The 19246-nt window shown below is 46.7% G+C and overlaps 1 protein-coding gene across 4 annotated transcripts in view; it reads right to left on the bottom strand.

Moving 5' to 3' along the window:
• Positions 1–2209: 2209 nt before the first annotated feature.
• zeb2a (zinc finger E-box binding homeobox 2a) overlaps positions 2210–19246 on the bottom strand; it is a 41082-nt gene continuing 24045 nt past the window's right edge. For 3 of the 4 annotated variants that reach the window (XM_084954886.1, XM_084954887.1, XM_084954885.1), the window contains 8 exons: positions 17959–18180; positions 17580–17648; positions 16830–17024; positions 16269–16483; positions 13968–14076; positions 11239–13133; positions 9928–10108; positions 2210–7367 (listed from right to left, as the gene is read on the bottom strand). In XM_084954886.1, coding sequence (XP_084811012.1) covers positions 6769–7367; positions 9928–10108; positions 11239–13133; positions 13968–14076; positions 16269–16483; positions 16830–17024; positions 17580–17648; positions 17959–18180 — 3485 coding nt within the window. In that variant the 3' untranslated portion in view covers positions 2210–6768. The remainder of the gene's footprint in view (positions 7368–9927; positions 10109–11238; positions 13134–13967; positions 14077–16268; positions 16484–16829; positions 17025–17579; positions 17649–17958; positions 18181–19246) is intronic. The other variant, XM_084954888.1, reaches the window with a different exon arrangement.

Raw genomic sequence — 19246 nt, 5'->3', positions numbered from 1 at the left:
CCCGCCTTTTCTTCTGAGTGAAAAAAATAGTTAAATGTAAATTAAAGTCCATCCATTCGCTTCCGCTTATCCTTTTCAGGGTCACGGGGGTGCTGGAGCCTATCCCAGCTGTCAAGGGGCGAGAGGCGGGGTACACCCTGGACAGGTCAGAGGTTAAAAACTGCAGTTTAAAGAGTATTACACACTCAGAGACACCAGCCTGTGGTTTTTGTACGCAGTAAAGTATCAGCAGTACTGCTATTACCGCAGTAATACTGCATTAGTATAGTTAGCAGCAGGCGGGGATTTACAGTAATTTAATCCAAGTTTAATTATTATGTGAATAAACTTGAGCCATCGGGGTAACTTTGTGCTGAACATTTGGGGGGGGGGGGGGGGGGGGTCAAGATCTCTGTCTAAATAAATAAATAAATCTGGGTAAATTCCCAGATGATTAAACATGCAACTATTTTGCTGGGAATTCCTGAAATGAGTAAAGAAAATCAACAGCCTATTTATGCAAGATAATTCATAATTTTATTGGGGGGGTTATATTGGTTGGGTCGGATTATTGGGGGGGTCGTAACCCTCCTGGAAACTACACCCCTGCCTGAGACTCACCTGAACACACCAGCATGTGTGACCAGGTGCTATCTTACCTGGACAACAGTTTCTGTTCACGCCCAAATTTTCACACAAGTTACAGAGGACACTCACGCCTGTTGTCCTGGGGACAAATGTGGCTACATTTTTGAAAATCAGCAGCTTTAAGAAGCAGGCAGCAGGTCACCTGGTTAACCTTTGACCCTGATGGTGTGGCTGAAAAATGGAACGATGGCTCGTTTGACCTCTGTGAGTGTCATGCCTACATGTTTGCATAAAGTCTGTTTCTCTGTTTTATAAAACGGTTAAACTGCAGTCACATGATGCTGCATGTCCGTGGGTCACTTGATGTTCTCTGACCATCTTCATCACACATCTGCGTGTCTCATGAATACATGTACTTCATGCTTCAGTAAAGGAAACCTTTGCACTGTGTTTACGCAGGTAAAACTCTGCAGCTCACACTCACCAGACACACCTGTTCTCACCTGCATGAGTCACTCTGCTTCACTAACAGTCATTAACCAGTGATCAAAGGGCAATGACGGGTCAGCTGACTGCTGTCTGGCTTTTTTGTTAAATTGCATAAATCTTTATTAATAAACCTGTGAGACAGGTGTGACGTTGGGCTGGTTTCAGGTGGTTTGAAGGCTTTGCTGCGCTCTGACGAATGGTTCAGAGCAGAGATCACTGCACCAACACTGATTTAAAACCACGTCAAAGTCTAACTTTATCGTCCGCGTGCCACGCTTACAGGACCCAGTATGGACGTACCCCGTCACACACCTGAAGCAGGACTAAAGTGAAAGCTGTGAAGCGCCGTGTGGACGTCCAGCATCATTCAGGTAAGAGGACTCATGACAGCATCCGTTGGCTCGCCCGGTGGAGGCGGAGGCGGGGATGGACGTGAGCCGCTCGGTAGGTGTGGAGGATGAAGGTGTGAATCACGGCGCGGAGTGTGAACGATCACATCTTCAGTTACTGACGACATGTTTGTTTGTCAGGTGTGCAGAGACAGCACTCACACCACAACCTTTATTCCAAAAAGGTCATAGTTTATTCAGGAAATCATTAATTAGAAACGAGCCTAAAATAAAAGCCGCGAGTTCATTCTGAGCAGTTTAATCCGTGTCAGCTCTCCTCAGGCTGTGTGGGTCCTCGCTGGTCTCAGATCAGCTCTTCTCTGCACTGTGTGTGAACCACACCTGTTTGCATCTGCAGATAAAAGCCATAAATCACAGAGGCTGTAAGCGCGCGTCCTGCTAATGTGGAGAAAACCGAGAAACGAGAGAGCTGCGCAGTCTTCCTCCACCACACGAATCATCTGGAAGTAAAATTTACAGAGTGTTTCTTTTCCTTTCTGGGCCATGCTGTCACAGGCTAAGCTCCCGGAACACGAGTTTGTCAGTTTAAATAAAGTTTATCCGTCAGTGCTGAGCTCATGTTCAGGACGAAGGTCCAGCCTGAAGCCAGCGTGCTGCGAGGTGTGTGTACTGCGATCAGGTGTGTGTGTGTGTGTGAGAGAGGAGCGATGATGTGAGCGAGCAGCAATGTGACGGTAACACGAGGAAGCTAAAAACGGCGCTCGTCTTCGTCGCTGAGGCGTTAATGAATCAGACCCCAGTGCTACAAGAAGAATAACACAGCTTTATTAAAATTGATTTTGGCTACATTTATTCGAGCATGGAAATTAAAAATGAAAAATCATAAAACATTTCAGGAATTCCTTCATCGTCTTCCATCACCTCTTTAGTGGGATGAATAAAGTGGATTTTTTTTTTTTTTAAATACAGTGTTTTCACCAGAAGCTTCGTATCCAAAGTTCCCCAAATTTAAAATTTCCAGTAGTTTGGAAAAAACAAAGAAAGCAACAAGAAAAGCTCCAGAGTTTTTGCTCCGATCATTTTACTAAAATAGATGTTTGTGAGGAACTCTAATACTGTACACTACAGTATGAAATAAATAAAATTAGGAAATATAAAATGAGTCACATAAATAAAATGGCAAACTCTCAAATTAAAAACATAAGTAATACTGACAGAAATACTGAGGTGAACAGAAACACAGAAAATTGCACAAACGTGTAAACTAAGAAACTGACGCCTTGCTACGCTAACACTGACGCATCGGACAGGTAAGCTCGTCACTTTAATACTGAAGCAGAGGACAGGTGGCACTGTACAGGGATGGCACAGGTGAAAGGTTTGCATATAATAAGGCTTTCTCTGGAGAAAAATTCAACACACAGAGGGCTCTGCCTTTCATTTTCATTTCCTCTGCGCTTTAAGACTCCACGTTTTATTTTGAAAATCACACAGGTTTAAATGTTCGTCCACGTAAAAAAACAAATCAGGAGGCCCAAAGTCATGTGGTTAGTTGGCAAAATAATAAAGTCGAATAAAAAATAAAAACATCACAGTAAAAGGAGATAAAATACGACAATAACACTGACAGGAAGTGGCCGAGTGTTCGAGGCTGTATACCCTCTTTTTTTCTTTTTCTTTTATTTTGTAGTGATTCAGGGAGTGGAGTGCAATTTCCTGAAGTGAGGTTCGAACACAACAACACACCGAAAGTTAAGAACATCATAGCACCACACAGCTTTTAGGCCTTTATAATACTGTACATTAAAAACAGCTTCATTTCATTATAGTGATACTCATTACGACTTCTTCTTCTTTTGTTTTTTGCATAATGTGGATTTTTAAACGGTCCCACAAGCTTCGGGGGGGGGGGGGGGGGGACGCTCATGGGGTCGAGTCTCTGCTCAGGGACTGACGGAGGTTACCTGGGGCGTGGAGACGTTTTAAAAGTTAAACGTTAACACTGATAATAACAATAATAGATCCCAGTGTTATTCAGACTTCCTGTGGACCCGCCTCTCCGTTTGGGCTCATCAAACCAAACTTCACACAAAACACTCATGACCTTTGACTCATCAGGTTCAGGCTATGATTTTTTCTCTTCAGCACTGTAGCCAGGCTGACAAACAGTCAGAGCTCTGTCGAGCCAACCATCCCTTTAAAGTTAACTAGTAATGACTTCATGAACTTCTTCACAAATAACATTTTTATCATTAGAGAAAAAATGACCAGTAATCATCCCACAGATGTAATATTATCTACAGCTACTCTTAGTACCATTGATGTTAAGTTAGACTCTTTTTCTCCAATTGATCTTTCTGAGTTAACTTCAATAATTACTTCCTCCAAACCATCAACGTGTCTTTTAGACCCCATTCCTACAAAACTGCTCAAAGAAGTCCTGCCATTAATTAATTCTTCGATCTTAAATATGATCAACCTGTCTCTAATAATCAGCTATGTACCACAGGCCTTCAAGCTGGCTGTAGTTAAACCTTTACTCAAAAAGCATCTCTAGACCCAGCAGTCTTAGCTAATTATAGGCCAATCTCCAACCTTCCTTTATATCAAACATCCTTGAAAGAGTAGTTGTCAAACAGCTAACAGATCATCTGCAGAGGAATGGCTTATTGAAGAGTTTCAGTCAGGTTTCAGAGCTCATCACAGCACAGAAACAGCTTTAGTGAAGGTTACAAATGATCTTCTTATGGCCTCTGACAGTGGACTCATCTCTGTGCTTGTCCTGCTAGACCTCAGTGCAGCGTTCGATACTGTCGACCATAATATCCTATTAGAGCGATTAGAACATGCTGTAGGTATTACAGGTACTGTGCTGCAGTGGTTTGTATCATATCTATCTAATAGACTCCAGTTTGTGCATGTAAATGGAGAGTCCTCTTCACACACTGAGGTTAATTATGGAGTTCCACAGGGTTCAGTGCTCGGACCAATTCTGTTTACATTATACATGCTTCCCTTAGGCAGCATCATTAGAAGACATAGCATACATTTTCACTGCTATGCAGATGACACCCAGCTCTATCTGTCCATGAAGCCAGATAACACACACCAATGACTTAAACTGCAGGAATGTCTTAAAGACATAAAGACCTGGATGGCCGCTAACTTTCTGCTTCTTAATTCAGATCAAACTGAGGTTATTGTACTCGGCCCTAAAAAGCTTAGAAATATGGTATCTAAGCAGATTCTTCCTCTGGATGGCATTACCTTGGCCTCCAGTAACGCTGTGAGGAACCTTGGAGTCATTTTTGACCAGGACATGTCCTTCAACGCACATATTAAACAAATATGTAAGACTGCTTTCTTCCATTTGTGCAACATCTCTAAAGTTAGAAATATCCTGTCTCAGAGTGACGCTGAAAAACTAGTTCATGCATTTATTACTTCCAGGCTGGACGACTGTAATTCATTATTATCAGGATGTCCAAAAAACTCCCTGAAAAGCCTTCAGCTAATCCAAAATGCTGCAGCAAGAGTCCTGACAGGGACTAGAAAGAGAGAGCAGATTTCTCCTGTTTTGGCTTCCTGTTAAATCCAGAATTCAAAATCCTGCTCCTCACATACAAGGTCTTAAATAATCAGGCCCCATCTTATCTTAATGACCTTGTAGTACCATATCACCCTATTAGAGCACTTCGCTCTCGCTCTGCAGGCCTACTTGTTGTTCCTAGAGTATTTAAAGTAGAATGGGAGGCAGAGCCTTCAGTTTTCAGGCCCCTCTTCTGTGGAACCAGCTTCCAGTTTGGATTCGGGAGACAGACACTATCTCTACTTTTAAGATTAGGCTTCAAACTTTCCTTTTTGCTAAAGCATATAGTTAGGGCTGGACCAGGTGACCCTGAATCCTCCCTTAGTTATGCTGCAATAGACGTAGGCTGCCGGGGGATTCCCATGATGCATTGAGTTTTTCCTTTCCAGTCACCTTTCTTACTCACTATGTATTAATAGACCTCTCTGCATTGAATCATATCTGTTATTAACCTCTGTCTCTCTTCCACAGCATGTCTTTATCCCGTCTTCCTTCTCTCACCCCAACCGGTCGCAGCAGATGGCCCGGCCCCGCCCCTCCCTGAGCCTGGTTCTGCCGGAGGTTTCTTCCTGTTAAAAGGGAGTTTTTCCTTCCCACTGTCGCCAAAGTGCTTGTTCATAGGGGGTCATATGATTGTTGGGTTTTTCTCTGTATCCATGAAGCGCCTTGAGGCGACTTTTGTTGTGATTTGGCGCTATATAAATAAAATTGAATTGAATTGATTCCAAAGATTTACCCTCAAACGCTTAAAATCATACAAAATAATGTTGCTAGCATCATTATTTCATTCACATAAGACCTCCCACAGGTCTGAATGTGTGTTTAGGTATCATGGTGATGAAAACAAGCTAACCTAGCAAAATCGAGCAGGGATCATTAACGACCACGCGTATATGACGCTACGCCTCAAAGACCACACCTGGTGTTCAGAGAACTACAACTTGAACCTGCTCTTCATTCCACAGAGTCCCTAATTAGACCGAGACCATCGCTAACCCTAACACGTCATTCAGAGTTGCTAAGGTTGCTGTTAGTGTCTTTAGTAAATGGTGTTCTGCTACAACAAAACTGGTTTCTCAGTAGGTTTCAAGGTAAACCTGTCTTCTCTTGGATTCACAAACACAATAATAAAAAAATACTTCTGTACTGTACAGGCTTGCTTGTCCGATTTAAGTAGAAGCTTTTTGGGCTCTATTTTCAGTGTTTTTACTTAAAGGTTGAAAACTAGTGCCTTGGCGTCTTGGGGGTTTGCCCCCAAGATCTAAAAATCTATCAATCAAATCTAACATCAGCTCAGCAGAAACCTTAAACTTCAGGGTTTGAGAGCTTCAGACTGAACTGCCAAGGTTCAAAGTTCGGCCTTTCTGGCTGTGAAACTATCCCAGCACTTTAGCTACCGGCAGAACTTAAACTTTGAAATGTTAAAGAAACAGGACTCCATTAAAAAAAGCTGTCAACAAACACTTTGAAGGAGAAAATAATCAGACTGAACCTGATAAATTAGAGGCCACGACTTTTGTTAATAATACTAAGTTAACTGCACATTACAGCCCTTTTAAAATCATTTATGTTTTCGGTCGGCTGAACATGAACGAAGCTGAATCAGACCATAAACACATTTGTGACCCATCAGTCTCAGCAGGAAGTCTAAAGTAAACACTAATTTGGTGTGAGAAGATGACCGCCGTCCCCTCCGGCCCTCGTCTTCCTTTCAGCCCCTCATAAAGCAGCAGCTGCATCGAGCCAGCGTCCCAAAGCTTTTGTTGCTCCTCATCAGTCCTCCTGGTCTGACCTGCCGTCTGTTTTCCCTTCTCGTGAACTCTCGTCCATCGGCAGCGGCGAGCCTTTACCCTCAACGTCCCCCATCAAGTCCATCTGGCTCCTGCTGTCGCCCTCCTGCTCCTCCTCTCCTTTTCTGAAACTTCCCTCCTGCCGCTCTGTCACCTCCTCAGACATCTTGCCGTCCATTTCCCTCTCCTCCTGTCCTCCTCCTCCCTCACCGCTGACCCTCAGCATCGCACTGCCGCCATCCTCCTGCTGGTCCTCTGGGTCCGAGTATCCAAGGGGCCCCAGCCCCTGGAGGTAGCCCCTCATCAGCAGCTCGGTGGGCTCCAGCCCTGCAATTGCAACGCCTCCTCCGCCTCCCTTGTCCCTGGCCTCCCTCTCGGCCGCCTCACGCTCCTCGGCCTCCCTCTTGCAGTATGAGTAGCGGTGGTTCATGTGCTGCGAGTACGAGCCCGAATGCGAAAAGCGCTTGCCGCACTTGTCGCACTGGTAGGGCTTCTCTCCAGAGTGCAGGCGTGAGTGCTCGATCAGGTGGTGCTTGTGTTTGAAGGCCTTCTTACAGATCTGACACTGATGGGGACGTTTACCTGCAGAAACACAATGGAGGGTGGGACACGGTCAGGACGGACACAGCTGGACATGGAGACACACAGCAGAGTGAATCAGCACATGACAGACAGCTACAAACCCAATGAAGGAACAAGAAACTCTGAACAGCTACAGACACTGAGGACGTACAAACACTACAAAGAACCAGAAAACATTTGTGTTTCCAAGGTTTTCCAACTGCATGAAGACCTGGAAACTGTCTGGACTCTGTGGATGGTGTTTATTAATTAATCAGGTAAGAAGATTTTAGACTTTATTTTGAAGTCTGGCCTAAACTCAGGCGCAGCTCCACCTTTATGGAACCAGATGTTAATTATCTTTGGGCCACATCTGGTCCACAGCACAACAGCTGTAACTGGGCATGAAGTGCAGTAACTAATCCAGACTAGGCTGAATGAAATGTGGGCATGATAAAAATGAAATTAAAAAAATGAAAAATGGAAGTGATGTTGTCTATTTCCACGGTTTATCACTTCAGCTCTGATCTACATGGAGAACTCTCACGTGTTTTTTCATAAAGAGACATAAATCTACAGCTGGACCAGAAAAAATCTCTTAACTCAAAGACACAGCTGAAACAATCACCAATCAGAAGACTGAACTACAGATCTTTGAAATCTGTGCGGTGATTGGCTGACGGTAAAAAACAAAAACAAAAAAACAACAAAAACATGACGGGTTTGAACTAAAATCTTCAACTCATCCTTTTAACATTTCATCACACCCTCGGTGTCTGTCTGTTGCCATAACAACAATGAGGCATGCTTGAGACACCACGAGGTAACGCGAACCTTTATCGGCCTGCGGTGAGCTGCGATGACATCACAGCTCCGGATTTAAATTTAAGGAGGGGCAGGAACCCTAACAGCTGTAACAGCTCCCAACACACACACACACACACAGAGCTGGTTTACTACGACTGTACAGGCGGAAATTTCTTATGTCTGACTGAACAGGATGCTTCAGCTGCTGCCAACTGGCAGGCTGAATGCTGCCCAATCACACGTCCCACGCACACATGCACCAAAAACATGGCTTTACCCCGACACACACACACACACACACACACACACACAGGCAGATCATAGCCACAAATAGACCCAGAGCGCCTGTAACATCCACCATAGCTGGCATTCTGACACACACACACACACACACACACACACACACACTGCGGCAGAAATAACTTAGACGGTAGATTCCTGCTTCGAGTGTTGGAGGTGGGAGGGAAACATGAGGGTGATGCAACTGAGTGAAAGACATGAAGGTAGAGCAGGTCTGAGTCTGTGAGGACGACACACAGGTAAGATCAACCAAACTCCAATATTAGCACAAACACGCAGGTTTGACTTCCTGTATCAATGGGAACAACAAAGACGTGTTCTCATGTTCAGTTTTTGTTCTATGACATGTCAGAGGAATGCAAACAACACATGATTATCATTCCGTGAGCCCCCAACTCCCAAATCATAAACCCCACTTTACTGTAACACCAGGACAAGCAGCGAATCTGACGACAGGAAGCATCAGTCTGACGTCTGTCAATGAAAAATTACTATTTAATATTAAATAATAAAATCATGAGAACGACGAGAAAACAAAAAACACAAGTAAAATCAAGATGAATGTGAGTGTTCAAGAACAGAAAACAAGTCATTACCATGTGTTACTCCCTTTAATAACGAGCAGCTGAAAGGAAGCTCCATGAAATGCTGTAAATATGCTGCATGTTAATGGGTCATTAAGTGGAAGTGATGTGGGTTAATGTGTGAGGCAGGACATGAACCAAACTTCATTTAAAAAGCACTGATTTTATCTCCAGAGCAGTGAGAAAATGACAAACTGAGCTGACGCCGCGCAGCCAGAGTCGTCTGAGGGCGTGGCTCTGCTTAACGCCACAGATTACCTTTATCCGTGACGCAGCGAAAGGCGTGAAGGTGAGACACCAAACTTTAGTGAAACACTGACTTTATTCAGGACATGCTGGGGGGTCGTTTAGGATTTTGATTTGGATCAGAAGAGTCCTGCAGAGAAATCTCATGAAAGCATTAAACCCCACAATGCTGCAGTCTTACTGAAGCCTCCACATTCATCACATTTCCTGCGGGGCGACTCGGTAAACTGGGACGCTTTAATAAGAACAGTGTTTGCTGCTTCACCTTTCCTGCTGTGGTGTTATCATAAGTTGTTTGTTTCCAGTTTAAAAATGGAAAAAAATGGACCATCTCTCAGCTGTAATTAATATTTCCTTTTGATCTTCACACAGTCATGCAAACATGCACTCCTCCTCCTCTCTCAGTGTGAATGAGGTGCTGCTGATATTTGGGGCGCTGAATGTTTTTGTACTGCTCTCTGTGTTAAAGGCTGCCTACCCCCCGCTGAAAAGAAAGGCGCATGTTAAAGGCCACGGCCTGCAGAGAACAAAAGAGAGAAGCAGAGCTACGAGTGGGGAGCTACGTGAGGAAACAGAAGAGTGAGGACAGAGGAAATAAGGAGGCATTGGGTGGGTAAAAAGAAGTGTCCAAGTGTTATATATACCTGTGTGCTCATATTTGTGTCTTAGGAGGGAACTGGTCTTCTGGAATGTTTTGTCGCACAAGTCACACGCGTACATACCACTTTCAGTCTTCTTAATCTTCTTCCTGGAGAGCAGCGAATCGCTGTCTGTCAGGTCGTCCAGGCCTGACAGATAGTCCGCCGTGCCGTCCAGCAGCTCCCCCTGAGACAGAGACAGAGCTTCAGTACCCCGATAATCCCACACCTGTCGGCCTCGCGCCACGAGACTCCCCCCCACCGCCTCTGTGATCCCAAGTCTGGACAGGGCTTAAAGGCCCAACCCGGTAAGTCCCCCTCACCCAGGAGACTCGGAGAAAGAGGGGTGTGTTTACAGATAACAGCTGACAGCAGGTGAGCTGAGGTCAGAGGTTTACCACGAGACCGGAACAAAACGCTGACCATCATTTTTAGTTTCAATTTCAGGAACTTTCCCAAAAAGTCCACGCAGCTGCTTTCATACAAATCATCCAAGAGTCAGCGGTGACCGGCGCTTCAAGGGGCGGGACTTATGAGCTGTTTACCTTTGGTGCTGCTGACAAACGGTATTTATGATGGCACAGTGAAAAACTCTCAGCATTTCACTAAATCCAGATTTGATCTGTGATTTGCTTTCAGGAGATGAACTTCCCTTCTTTACAGGAAGTGAGGTTTTCCTTTAAAGGGCAAAAAATTCTGAATCTAGAGGCGTTCGAGTCTTACGTGGAACCAGCCTCTTTTTCTCTGGCATTACTTCCACACTTTGCATTTTTAAAAATACTCAGACATGAAACCTGGAAAACTCTGACTACTTTCAGTCGGGGCAAACACATCCCGCCCCATAATGAGACCAGTTAAATGTAGACGCCACAGTGGAAACGCTGAAGCTCACCTCATAGGTCCCGTGGCAGGGAGACCCTTTAAAATTCTCCACGCTCAGCACTGACTGGGTCAACAATATTTTTAACACATCACTATACAGACAGCTGTAAGCCCCAAGCCCAACAAACAATCCCTTTATCTAACTTCTGTGCTGTGGAGCAAACACGTCATCATGATCAAAGCTAACGGAGCTGACGGCGGGTTTGGACTGCCAGCCGCCATGTTGTGTGATGGAGATGACAAAAGCCCTGAAAACTAGCAGCCACCTGTTGTCTTTGCTGTTATCTGTCCAACCATGAGCCATGCACGGCCAGTTTGCAGGTCAGGGTTACTAAAACCTGGGAATACTGACCCTCCATGGCTCCTGGCTGGCTCTGTTTAGGAGAAAGAACAAACAAAACAAAACGCATTGCCCTTACTTTACATGATTTTTACCTGGAAGCCTGGTTTCCGCTGGTACTTTCTCCTCTGCTGCATTTCAGCGAATGTGGTTGCCCCAGTGGCGTAGGTGTAGGCCATGTGAGGCAGGAAGCTCATGGGGTCAAGACCCGGGTAGGGCCTGAGGCCTGGGATGGTCGCTTGGGCAGGAGTCATGAAGGTGGGTGGGGGAAATGCTCCGTGAGGTGGAAGGGAGGTGTAGACAGGTCCGCCAGCAAAGGCATTAATCCCAAAGATGGGACTGGTGCTTTTCTCCAGTTGGTGAATAGCATTGCCTCCACCATCAGATCCCAGGACCTCCTTCTTAATGTTGACCAAATCAAAGGGCCCAGACGCCTGCTCTCGCCCCAAAGCCTCCCCGTTGTGCTCTCTGATTAAACCATTGGGTCTGGGCCGCTTCTCTCCGGTGGAGGCGCGCTTCTGCGCCATGTGTTTGGGTAGCGACAGATCCAGCGGTGTGTCCCCGCGGGCTTCCTCCGAGTTCAGGCTGTTCGGAGTGTAAGAGCTACTCTGCGAGTGTTTGGAGGAAGTAGAGGAAAGGTTAAGGGGTGATGGAGTGTTGCTTCTCAAGTGGTCCAATGATTCTAGTGGTTTTTGCCCTGCTGTTTGCCGGCTGGTTGTAAACTGGTGGGAGGACTCGCAAAAGCCATTAGTGAAGCCTCGGTGTAAATCTGTAGCTGGAAGTGACATTGGAGACCGGGTCAAGCTGTGGTTGACTTCTGGTCCACTGCAGTCAGGAGGTGGTGACCTTTTACCGTGGTGGTTTTGGCTCTTCCACTGGGCAAACCACTCCTTGACAAACTCTTGAGGGAGGCCAACAGCAACTGAGATTTTGAGCAGTTCCTCTGAGTTGGGCTCAGTGTTCATGGCGAAATAAGCTTTGAGCAACGACACGTGATCCTTGAAGGGGCTGACGGGGCTGGTGGCTCGGTCGTTGCTGGAGACCTCGGAGGACATCCCTCCCTGGTGGCCAGCGGGACAGCCGTTTGCCGGTTGCAGGACGGCTTTTATTTCCTCGTTCATTTTGCACAGGTAGCGCTCGTGTTGGTGCAGGGGGATTGGCCCGGGGAAGGTCTCTTTGCAGTATTGGCAGGAGAATGGCAGGAACTGGTTCTGGCTTTCATGTTTCTTTTCCTCACTGCTGAGATCCACAGAATGGCTTGGTTTCTCCTTCTTAACATCCTCTTGCCTCTTAGACTCGTCGATCAGACTCTTGGCCTCATTGACCTTCTCCAGTGTGTAATCTATGATGCTCTTGGTGGGACTGCCGTCGCCCGTCACCAGGAAGCCACCCTGAGTTGCCTTGGTCTCCTCCATCTGGGCACCTAACTCCTTCATGTAGGACCTGAGCTTGTCTTCAGGGCTTCCATCCATTTTTTGCCTGTACACCGTGTTGTCCACAATCTGGAGCACCTTCTGCACCTCGCTCAGGTTGTTGCCAAGGGATCTCACGTAGCCCAGCATTTGGAGGTCCAGCCCAATGCCTCCCAGATGTTGAAGGGGACTCTGGGAGGAGTTGTGAAAACCCAAGGGGCTCCCCCCCCGCCCGTTCAGGTAGACCCCGGGTCCCCCAAACGCATGCTGTGAGGCCATCAATAGCCGGTAGTCGTTGAAGTCCATCGGCTCAGGTTTTATGTCCAGCTGACGTGGCTGGTCTTGCTGCCCCAGCGGGCGCCCGTTTTCAAGTTTGTGGCGAAGCTGGGCCAGGGCGGGGCTTCCAGGTGATGAGGTTGTAGAGCTGGGGGAGGAGCCGAGTTTGCCACCATTTCCATTGCGTACTCTTCCATTGAGGGCAATCAGGCCAATGCACTTTTTGCTGCTGATGTGGGAACTGTAGGAGCCGGAGTGGGAGAAGCGCTTCTTACAGTTGGAGCATTCATATGGCTTCTCACCTGAAACACAGCCCAACGTCTGGATTACTTCTCAGCCCACAAACGTGCGCTATAGTTTAACGTCAGATATTTACTTAAAAAAAAACATCATCATTCGTCCACAGTTAGTCACCAGTGGGAGCTTTACACCTTTGATCCAGAATTGGAGCTGGTGCTTTTCCTCCTTCAACACCAGCAAAGTGTATGTTATCCATTCACCATCTCAGCTGCTGACGTCCAGGATTACTATGAACTGACCCTCTGGCACATCTTTTAGCTAACGTGTCCCCCACTGTTATTCACAGCTCATAATATCGGTTCATTCGCTGATTAAAACAATTCAACAATGATAACCAGCAACTGTTTGAATAGTTGTTTGTTTGCTGACTAACAAAAATTGAAATGAACAAACAGATCAGCAGCGAGATTTTGGAGGCGGTCCAGATGTTCTATTTTAGAAAGGTTTTCTTTTTAACAACTTCTTTTTAATGAGGTGCTTTATGAGTATACTTCACATTACTATGTATGATACAGTAACTGACGCTTTGGGTTTTGGTTTTAATAATCAAATCAATGGAAAAAACAGTGGATGAATCTTCAATAAAAATAGAAACCATCATGATGAAAATGTTCCTTTTTTGGAGCTGAACTGCTTTGTGATCAGATATGAAGATGGGAAGTGAAACTGTTGACTGTCAGATGTATTAATACTGTGGCTAAAGCAGAAGCCAGACAGTCAGATGTGGAAACACAATCAGCGTTTTATCAGAGTCGATGTAAACGCGAGGAGGACCGGATCAGACCCGTGTCTGCGGAAAGTTTCAGCTCTGATCCGGCCCTCAGAAATCCACTCACCGCTGTGAATACGAAGATGCTCCTTCAGGTGGTGCTTGTACTTGAAGGCTTTTCCACACTCGCTGCATTTGAACTTGCGGTTTCCAGTTCCTTCAGTAAGCAGTGGTGGCTGCAGAGAGAAAAACAGATTTGAAGTGATGGAGGAGGAGTGGGAGTCGCTGCAGAGAGGGAGCACGAGCTAACGGGGAATTTAATAGTATTTAGTGAAGCAGATCTGATAGGCATTCTGAGAAACGGCGTGGGTGGCGCTGTGCAGAGGTAACACTTTCTGGTGGAGGTGCATTCCCAACATTTGAAATGCAAATACAGAGATAAACAAACACAAACAGTCGGGGAGCGTCCTCCCCCCTCTGCTGAGTGGGAGCTCAAATCCTTTCGTCTCACATGCAGATGATCGGTGAAGGAAACACAAACCTGAAGACTTGTTTCTGTCGTCTACAGCAGAGAAAACAGCTTCAAGTAAACGCTCTACTCTCTGCTCTGATCTGCACTCATTCACCATGACTTCAACCCCAGAGGAGACTCCACAAATGCAGGAAAGCAGATCTCCTGGGATCCAGCAGGGAACCTCTGCCAGGACCTCGTTATTCCAACATGAACCAGCTTGTCCCAGTCCCTCACACGCAAACACAAATGTTTTTGTTTAAACTGAAATTACCGCTGAAAGAAATTACATGCTTTGAATCACCAACAAAACTTCTTAACCACCGTCGTTAATGATCACGTCTTTGTCTGCAAATCTTACCTGTTTGGACTCAAATCAAACACAACCTGCACGAGGTCCATCCTAACCAAACACTGCTGCTCCCAGCATCCACCCACCCATCCATCCATCCATTCACCATCCCATCCACCCATTCATCCATCCATCCACCCTCCCACCCATCCACCTGTCCATCCATCCATCCACGCAGGAACTGAGGACTGGTTAAACTGGATGAAAGTGGGCTTGGGCAGTTTGTGCTGACTGAGCACTGTCATGTGTTCCTTATCACACTGTCATGCAGTGAAGATTAACTGTATATATATATATATATATATATATATATTTAACTGCATTAGTGTGGCCACTGCTTGAAGCAGCCACAAGCAAACAGCTGTGAGTGTTTGTGCTGCATACTCAGGAGCAGTCCCGGGTGTGCGAGCACAGCCTGAACAGCTGTGAGGCCGTGCCATACAGATGTTTTACCGCAGCACTCAGCAGCACAGTAGAAAGCCTGTGAACAATGATTACTGAGTGAGGCGCTGCTGTCAGGGGCAAACCGTGAAGACTGAACAGACTATCTGCTTCCTCCTCACCGACGCACACATGCCTGTTCTCTCTTTAACAGTTTAACTCAGGAAGTACACAAATAAACGGCCACTTAGAGGATTATGAGTCTTCAATCCAGCAGGGAGAAGACCATCTGGTGCTGGTTAAGGCTGGTGGAGGGGGGGTCAGGTATGAAAGCTATTTGTGCTTCTGTGAGGAGACCCGAGGTCTAAACTCAGGAAATCTCATTACGATCACAGCATAATTGGAAAATTGAATGACTCAGTGCTTAGTTACCGACTCTAATGTGAGTTTTTGATCATGAGGGCCAGCAAACAGGCGTGTGCAGGAAACATTTAACACCAGCTTATGATTAGATTACTGTGTGACACCCTGCCTGCCACCGAGGCTGCCCGAGCATCAGAGGAAGGCCGTGAATCTAATCGGTTCCAGCAACAGCAGCTGATGTGGAGTCTGATGGCCGGAGGAAGTCAACGCACTCACACCTCCCACGCACGGCACATTACAGCTGCTGAGAGAAACACCCAGAACGGAGGTGGTCAATAATGGAGCGACTGGGCAGACTGGAAGAACTGGGAGGAACTTCATTCATGTGTTAGACAGCAGGAAGCCACGTGGATCTCTCACCCTTCTAAAGAAACAGAATGAGGCGGCGTTCCTCAGGGCTCCGTCTGCGGTCCTCTGCTCCTTTTGACGCAGCTTAAATTTCCAGCCTTGGTGTATTTTTATCTGTTTTTACCCTGCAGGGACCACAGCCGCTGATTAATTACTAATCTGAGTCATCGCATGTACTGATGGAGTTCCCCGAGCCTCCCTCCTCCGCTGCTCAGCATCCACAGCTGATGCAGTGCAGTGTCAGCACCTGACGGCAGCTTCTTCTCTGATCACTGCAGTTTTCTGTCTGTTAGTGAAGCCAGCGTGGAGTCAGTCCTAACGTATGAAGACTGTGTCTTTATGGGTTTCATACTGGAACTCCTGTGATAGACTTTTAAATAAAGGTTTAAATGGATGTAATAGGTGTGCGTTACCTGGTCTCTGGCAGGCTTGTGCGTGGTCATGTGACGGTCCAGTTGAGCACGGTGGCCGAAAGTTTCGGCGCACAGCGGGCAGGGGAAGCTCTCCTCGTTCTTCTCGTGACGGTACTTGATGTGTTCCTTCAGAGACGTCAGGCGCTTGTAGCCGCGGTCGCAGTACGGACACGTGAGCAGCTGGGCGAAGTCATCCTGCGTGTCGGGTCCCAGGTCTGTAGGTCAGAAGTCAGGAAAGAGACAATGTGCTTAACCCTTTATTTAGACAGAAAAATCACATGACCGAAGCTCCCAACTGTTTTGAACTTCAAGATGATTTTACAGTCAAAATGATGAGTCTGGGATTGAAGGTCACAGAAACACACATCATACTCAAGGTCGCGGTCGGAGTGGCACCAGTGAAATCTGAATCTTCTATAATCTCGTTAACAAGTCAGCTTGTTGACTTCTCTCTACAAAGCTTCAGAGTCACATGTTTGAGCTGCCAGCTTTTTGACTACTAATCTCTTTAAAAATGAATAATCGATTTGTAATGCTCAGTTTGTCTTCTCGGTCTCTCACCGTGCTCGCTCTCCTCCTGCCCCGTGGCCTCAGGCGTGCCCAGGCGCGTCACCTCGTCTGGGGCTTCTGGATAAATGACGGCAGTGTCGCTGCGCTGCAGGTACTCAGCGATGCACGCAGAGTGACTGTCGCCGTCCTCCAGTTTACGCTTCAGGAAGTACTCGTCCAGCTCAGGGATGCCCTCTAGTCGCTTCCCTGGATGCGGGGACAAAGCTCGTCCGGTCAGAGGACCAATCATCACACTGCAACCTCAGAGGACCCGGCATTGAGCCCTGAGGGACTCCTAAACTAACATTGCTGGGTCCTCTGACCGCCCATTGACCATTATGACCCGGGATGCCGTTTACTTCCTCTAAAGTTACGACAACAGCGAAGGAACAAACTGAAGTCAGCCTGCTGTAGGCCACCCCCACACCAATAAGCAATCCCACAGTTTGTATTAATTACTCAGGAAATTATGTGAAAGACATAAATTCAGCAGGACATTTTACATTACGCTTTTAATTACGATCGCTAATTATCATTAGTCATTATCATTAATTAGTTTTAATTACTCAAATAAATAAAGATGAAGAAAGACAAAAAATATTATCCCAAAGAGCCGTACAGTAAAGTTAAGTAAAAAATGTATAAAAAACAAAGGAGCAAAGTATGGAGACAGAGCTAAAAATAAAATAAGACAAATATAAATAAAACCTCTTCTGACGGCGATGACGCTGATGGGTGACGATTGATCGTGTGTGATCTCACCTGCACTGTTTTCCAAGGCGTGAGGAGACGCCTCCGGGCCCACGGCTTCGTACTCGTCCGTCCCCCCATCTGTTCAAACACAACACAGGAGCACATCATTTACCCTGCTCTTCCTCTGATGGAGGCTGGTCCCTTCCTCCTGTATCCTCCTGAGTCATGGGTATCATTTAGCTATTCAACCCCCCCGACACTAATAACAGTAACTACAAACAACTATAAAAATATTCATGACAAAAACAGTGAGAAAATGAGAAGCAGAAACCGAACGTGAAACCAGATTCAAAATCAAACAGAAAAACTACAAAACACTTAAACATGGCCCAAAACACCAAACGTTGACCTCTGACCTCACCAACTCACAGGTGACCACGTGACTCACCGATGCGTCTCCAGGCGTGGGGGTCCTGGAACCCATCTCCGCTCTCGGCGCTCTCCTGGTCACGGTGGGACAGCAGGGCGTGGCCAACCCGGGGCGACGCCTCCAGAGCGGGCACGCCTGCCGGACTGCCCTCCTCCTCGTCCACTCCTGCTCCACCTCCTCCGAAACTGTCCTCGTCATCGGTGTCTGAGGTAGTTTCCACAACGTTCTCATAGTTTAGCACTGAAACACAAAAGAAGAGGGAGTGACCTCTGACCTTAGTGTGTTTGTAAACACGGCATATGTTCTTTAACAAGTGTTAAACAGGAAGTGAGAGTCGGGTGTCCGTGATTGGTCTGCAGTTGTTCTGCGCTCTGATGTGAGCGGCCACACTGCGCTGACATCATGGGAACGGGTTAATCTGGCTCTGATGGCGTTTCCTGCGGCAGGCGGCGGCGGGTTCCCACAGAGCGCAGATCCTCCTCCAGCTACACGCAGATTAGCCCGTTCATAATATGATCTTTGTCTGCAGCCTCCCGGACAACTGCACAACAGGTGCAGATGAAAAAGCACGACGGAGAAATCTGCTGACCCGGGCTGAATACCAAGGACGGGGTGGGGGGGTTAACCCTCTGTGATCAAACAGGCTTGCTGTGTGGTCCCAGGACACGTTAGACATCAGACACAGGCCCCACCCACACACACATTCTTTCACTCCAAAGGCAGAAAACACAATAGCAGAGAGAGAGTGTGTGTGTGTGTGTGTGTGTGTGTGTGTGTGTGTGTGTGTGTGAGATTGGGTGCACACAATCAATCGATCACTAACCAGGATCATCTAATCAATAGGACAGGGGTGTCCCCAGGACTCTTAACTGGGGGACCCCGGTGGGGAGGTGGGGGGGGGGATTCAAACAAAGCCTGTGTAAGCTGGCTCAGCTGTTAGTGTCTGAGGGGGAGGGTCGGGGCAACAAACCGTGACTGCAGCTTCATGCTCCTCTGGGTCAGAATATAAACACCAGCGTGTGAAGGAATCCCCCAATCACAGCCCGGCCTGCTATCAGTCTGTGGACAGTCCACAGGATATGCTCACGTCTATCTTTAGACCCTCATTCAGCACATCAGCAGTACCAGCCAGGTATGTGCACACCTGGACACGAATAACACTTGTATGGATGAGGTGCCATCACATCCATATCCATGAATGAATATCTAAACACAGGAGAGCCAAAAGTATCTGGACAGTCACACTCTATATTAGGCCCAGTGTGTCCATATACTTTTAGTTTTTACCTGATTTCCATTCTAAACT

Source organism: Perissodus microlepis, chromosome 16 (assembly GCF_051167445.1).
Source record: "Perissodus microlepis isolate ML-2025 ecotype Zambia chromosome 16, ASM5116744v1, whole genome shotgun sequence".
Lineage (NCBI taxonomy): Eukaryota > Metazoa > Chordata > Actinopteri > Cichliformes > Cichlidae > Perissodus > Perissodus microlepis.
This window is presented reverse-complemented; position numbering and strand designations above follow the sequence as displayed.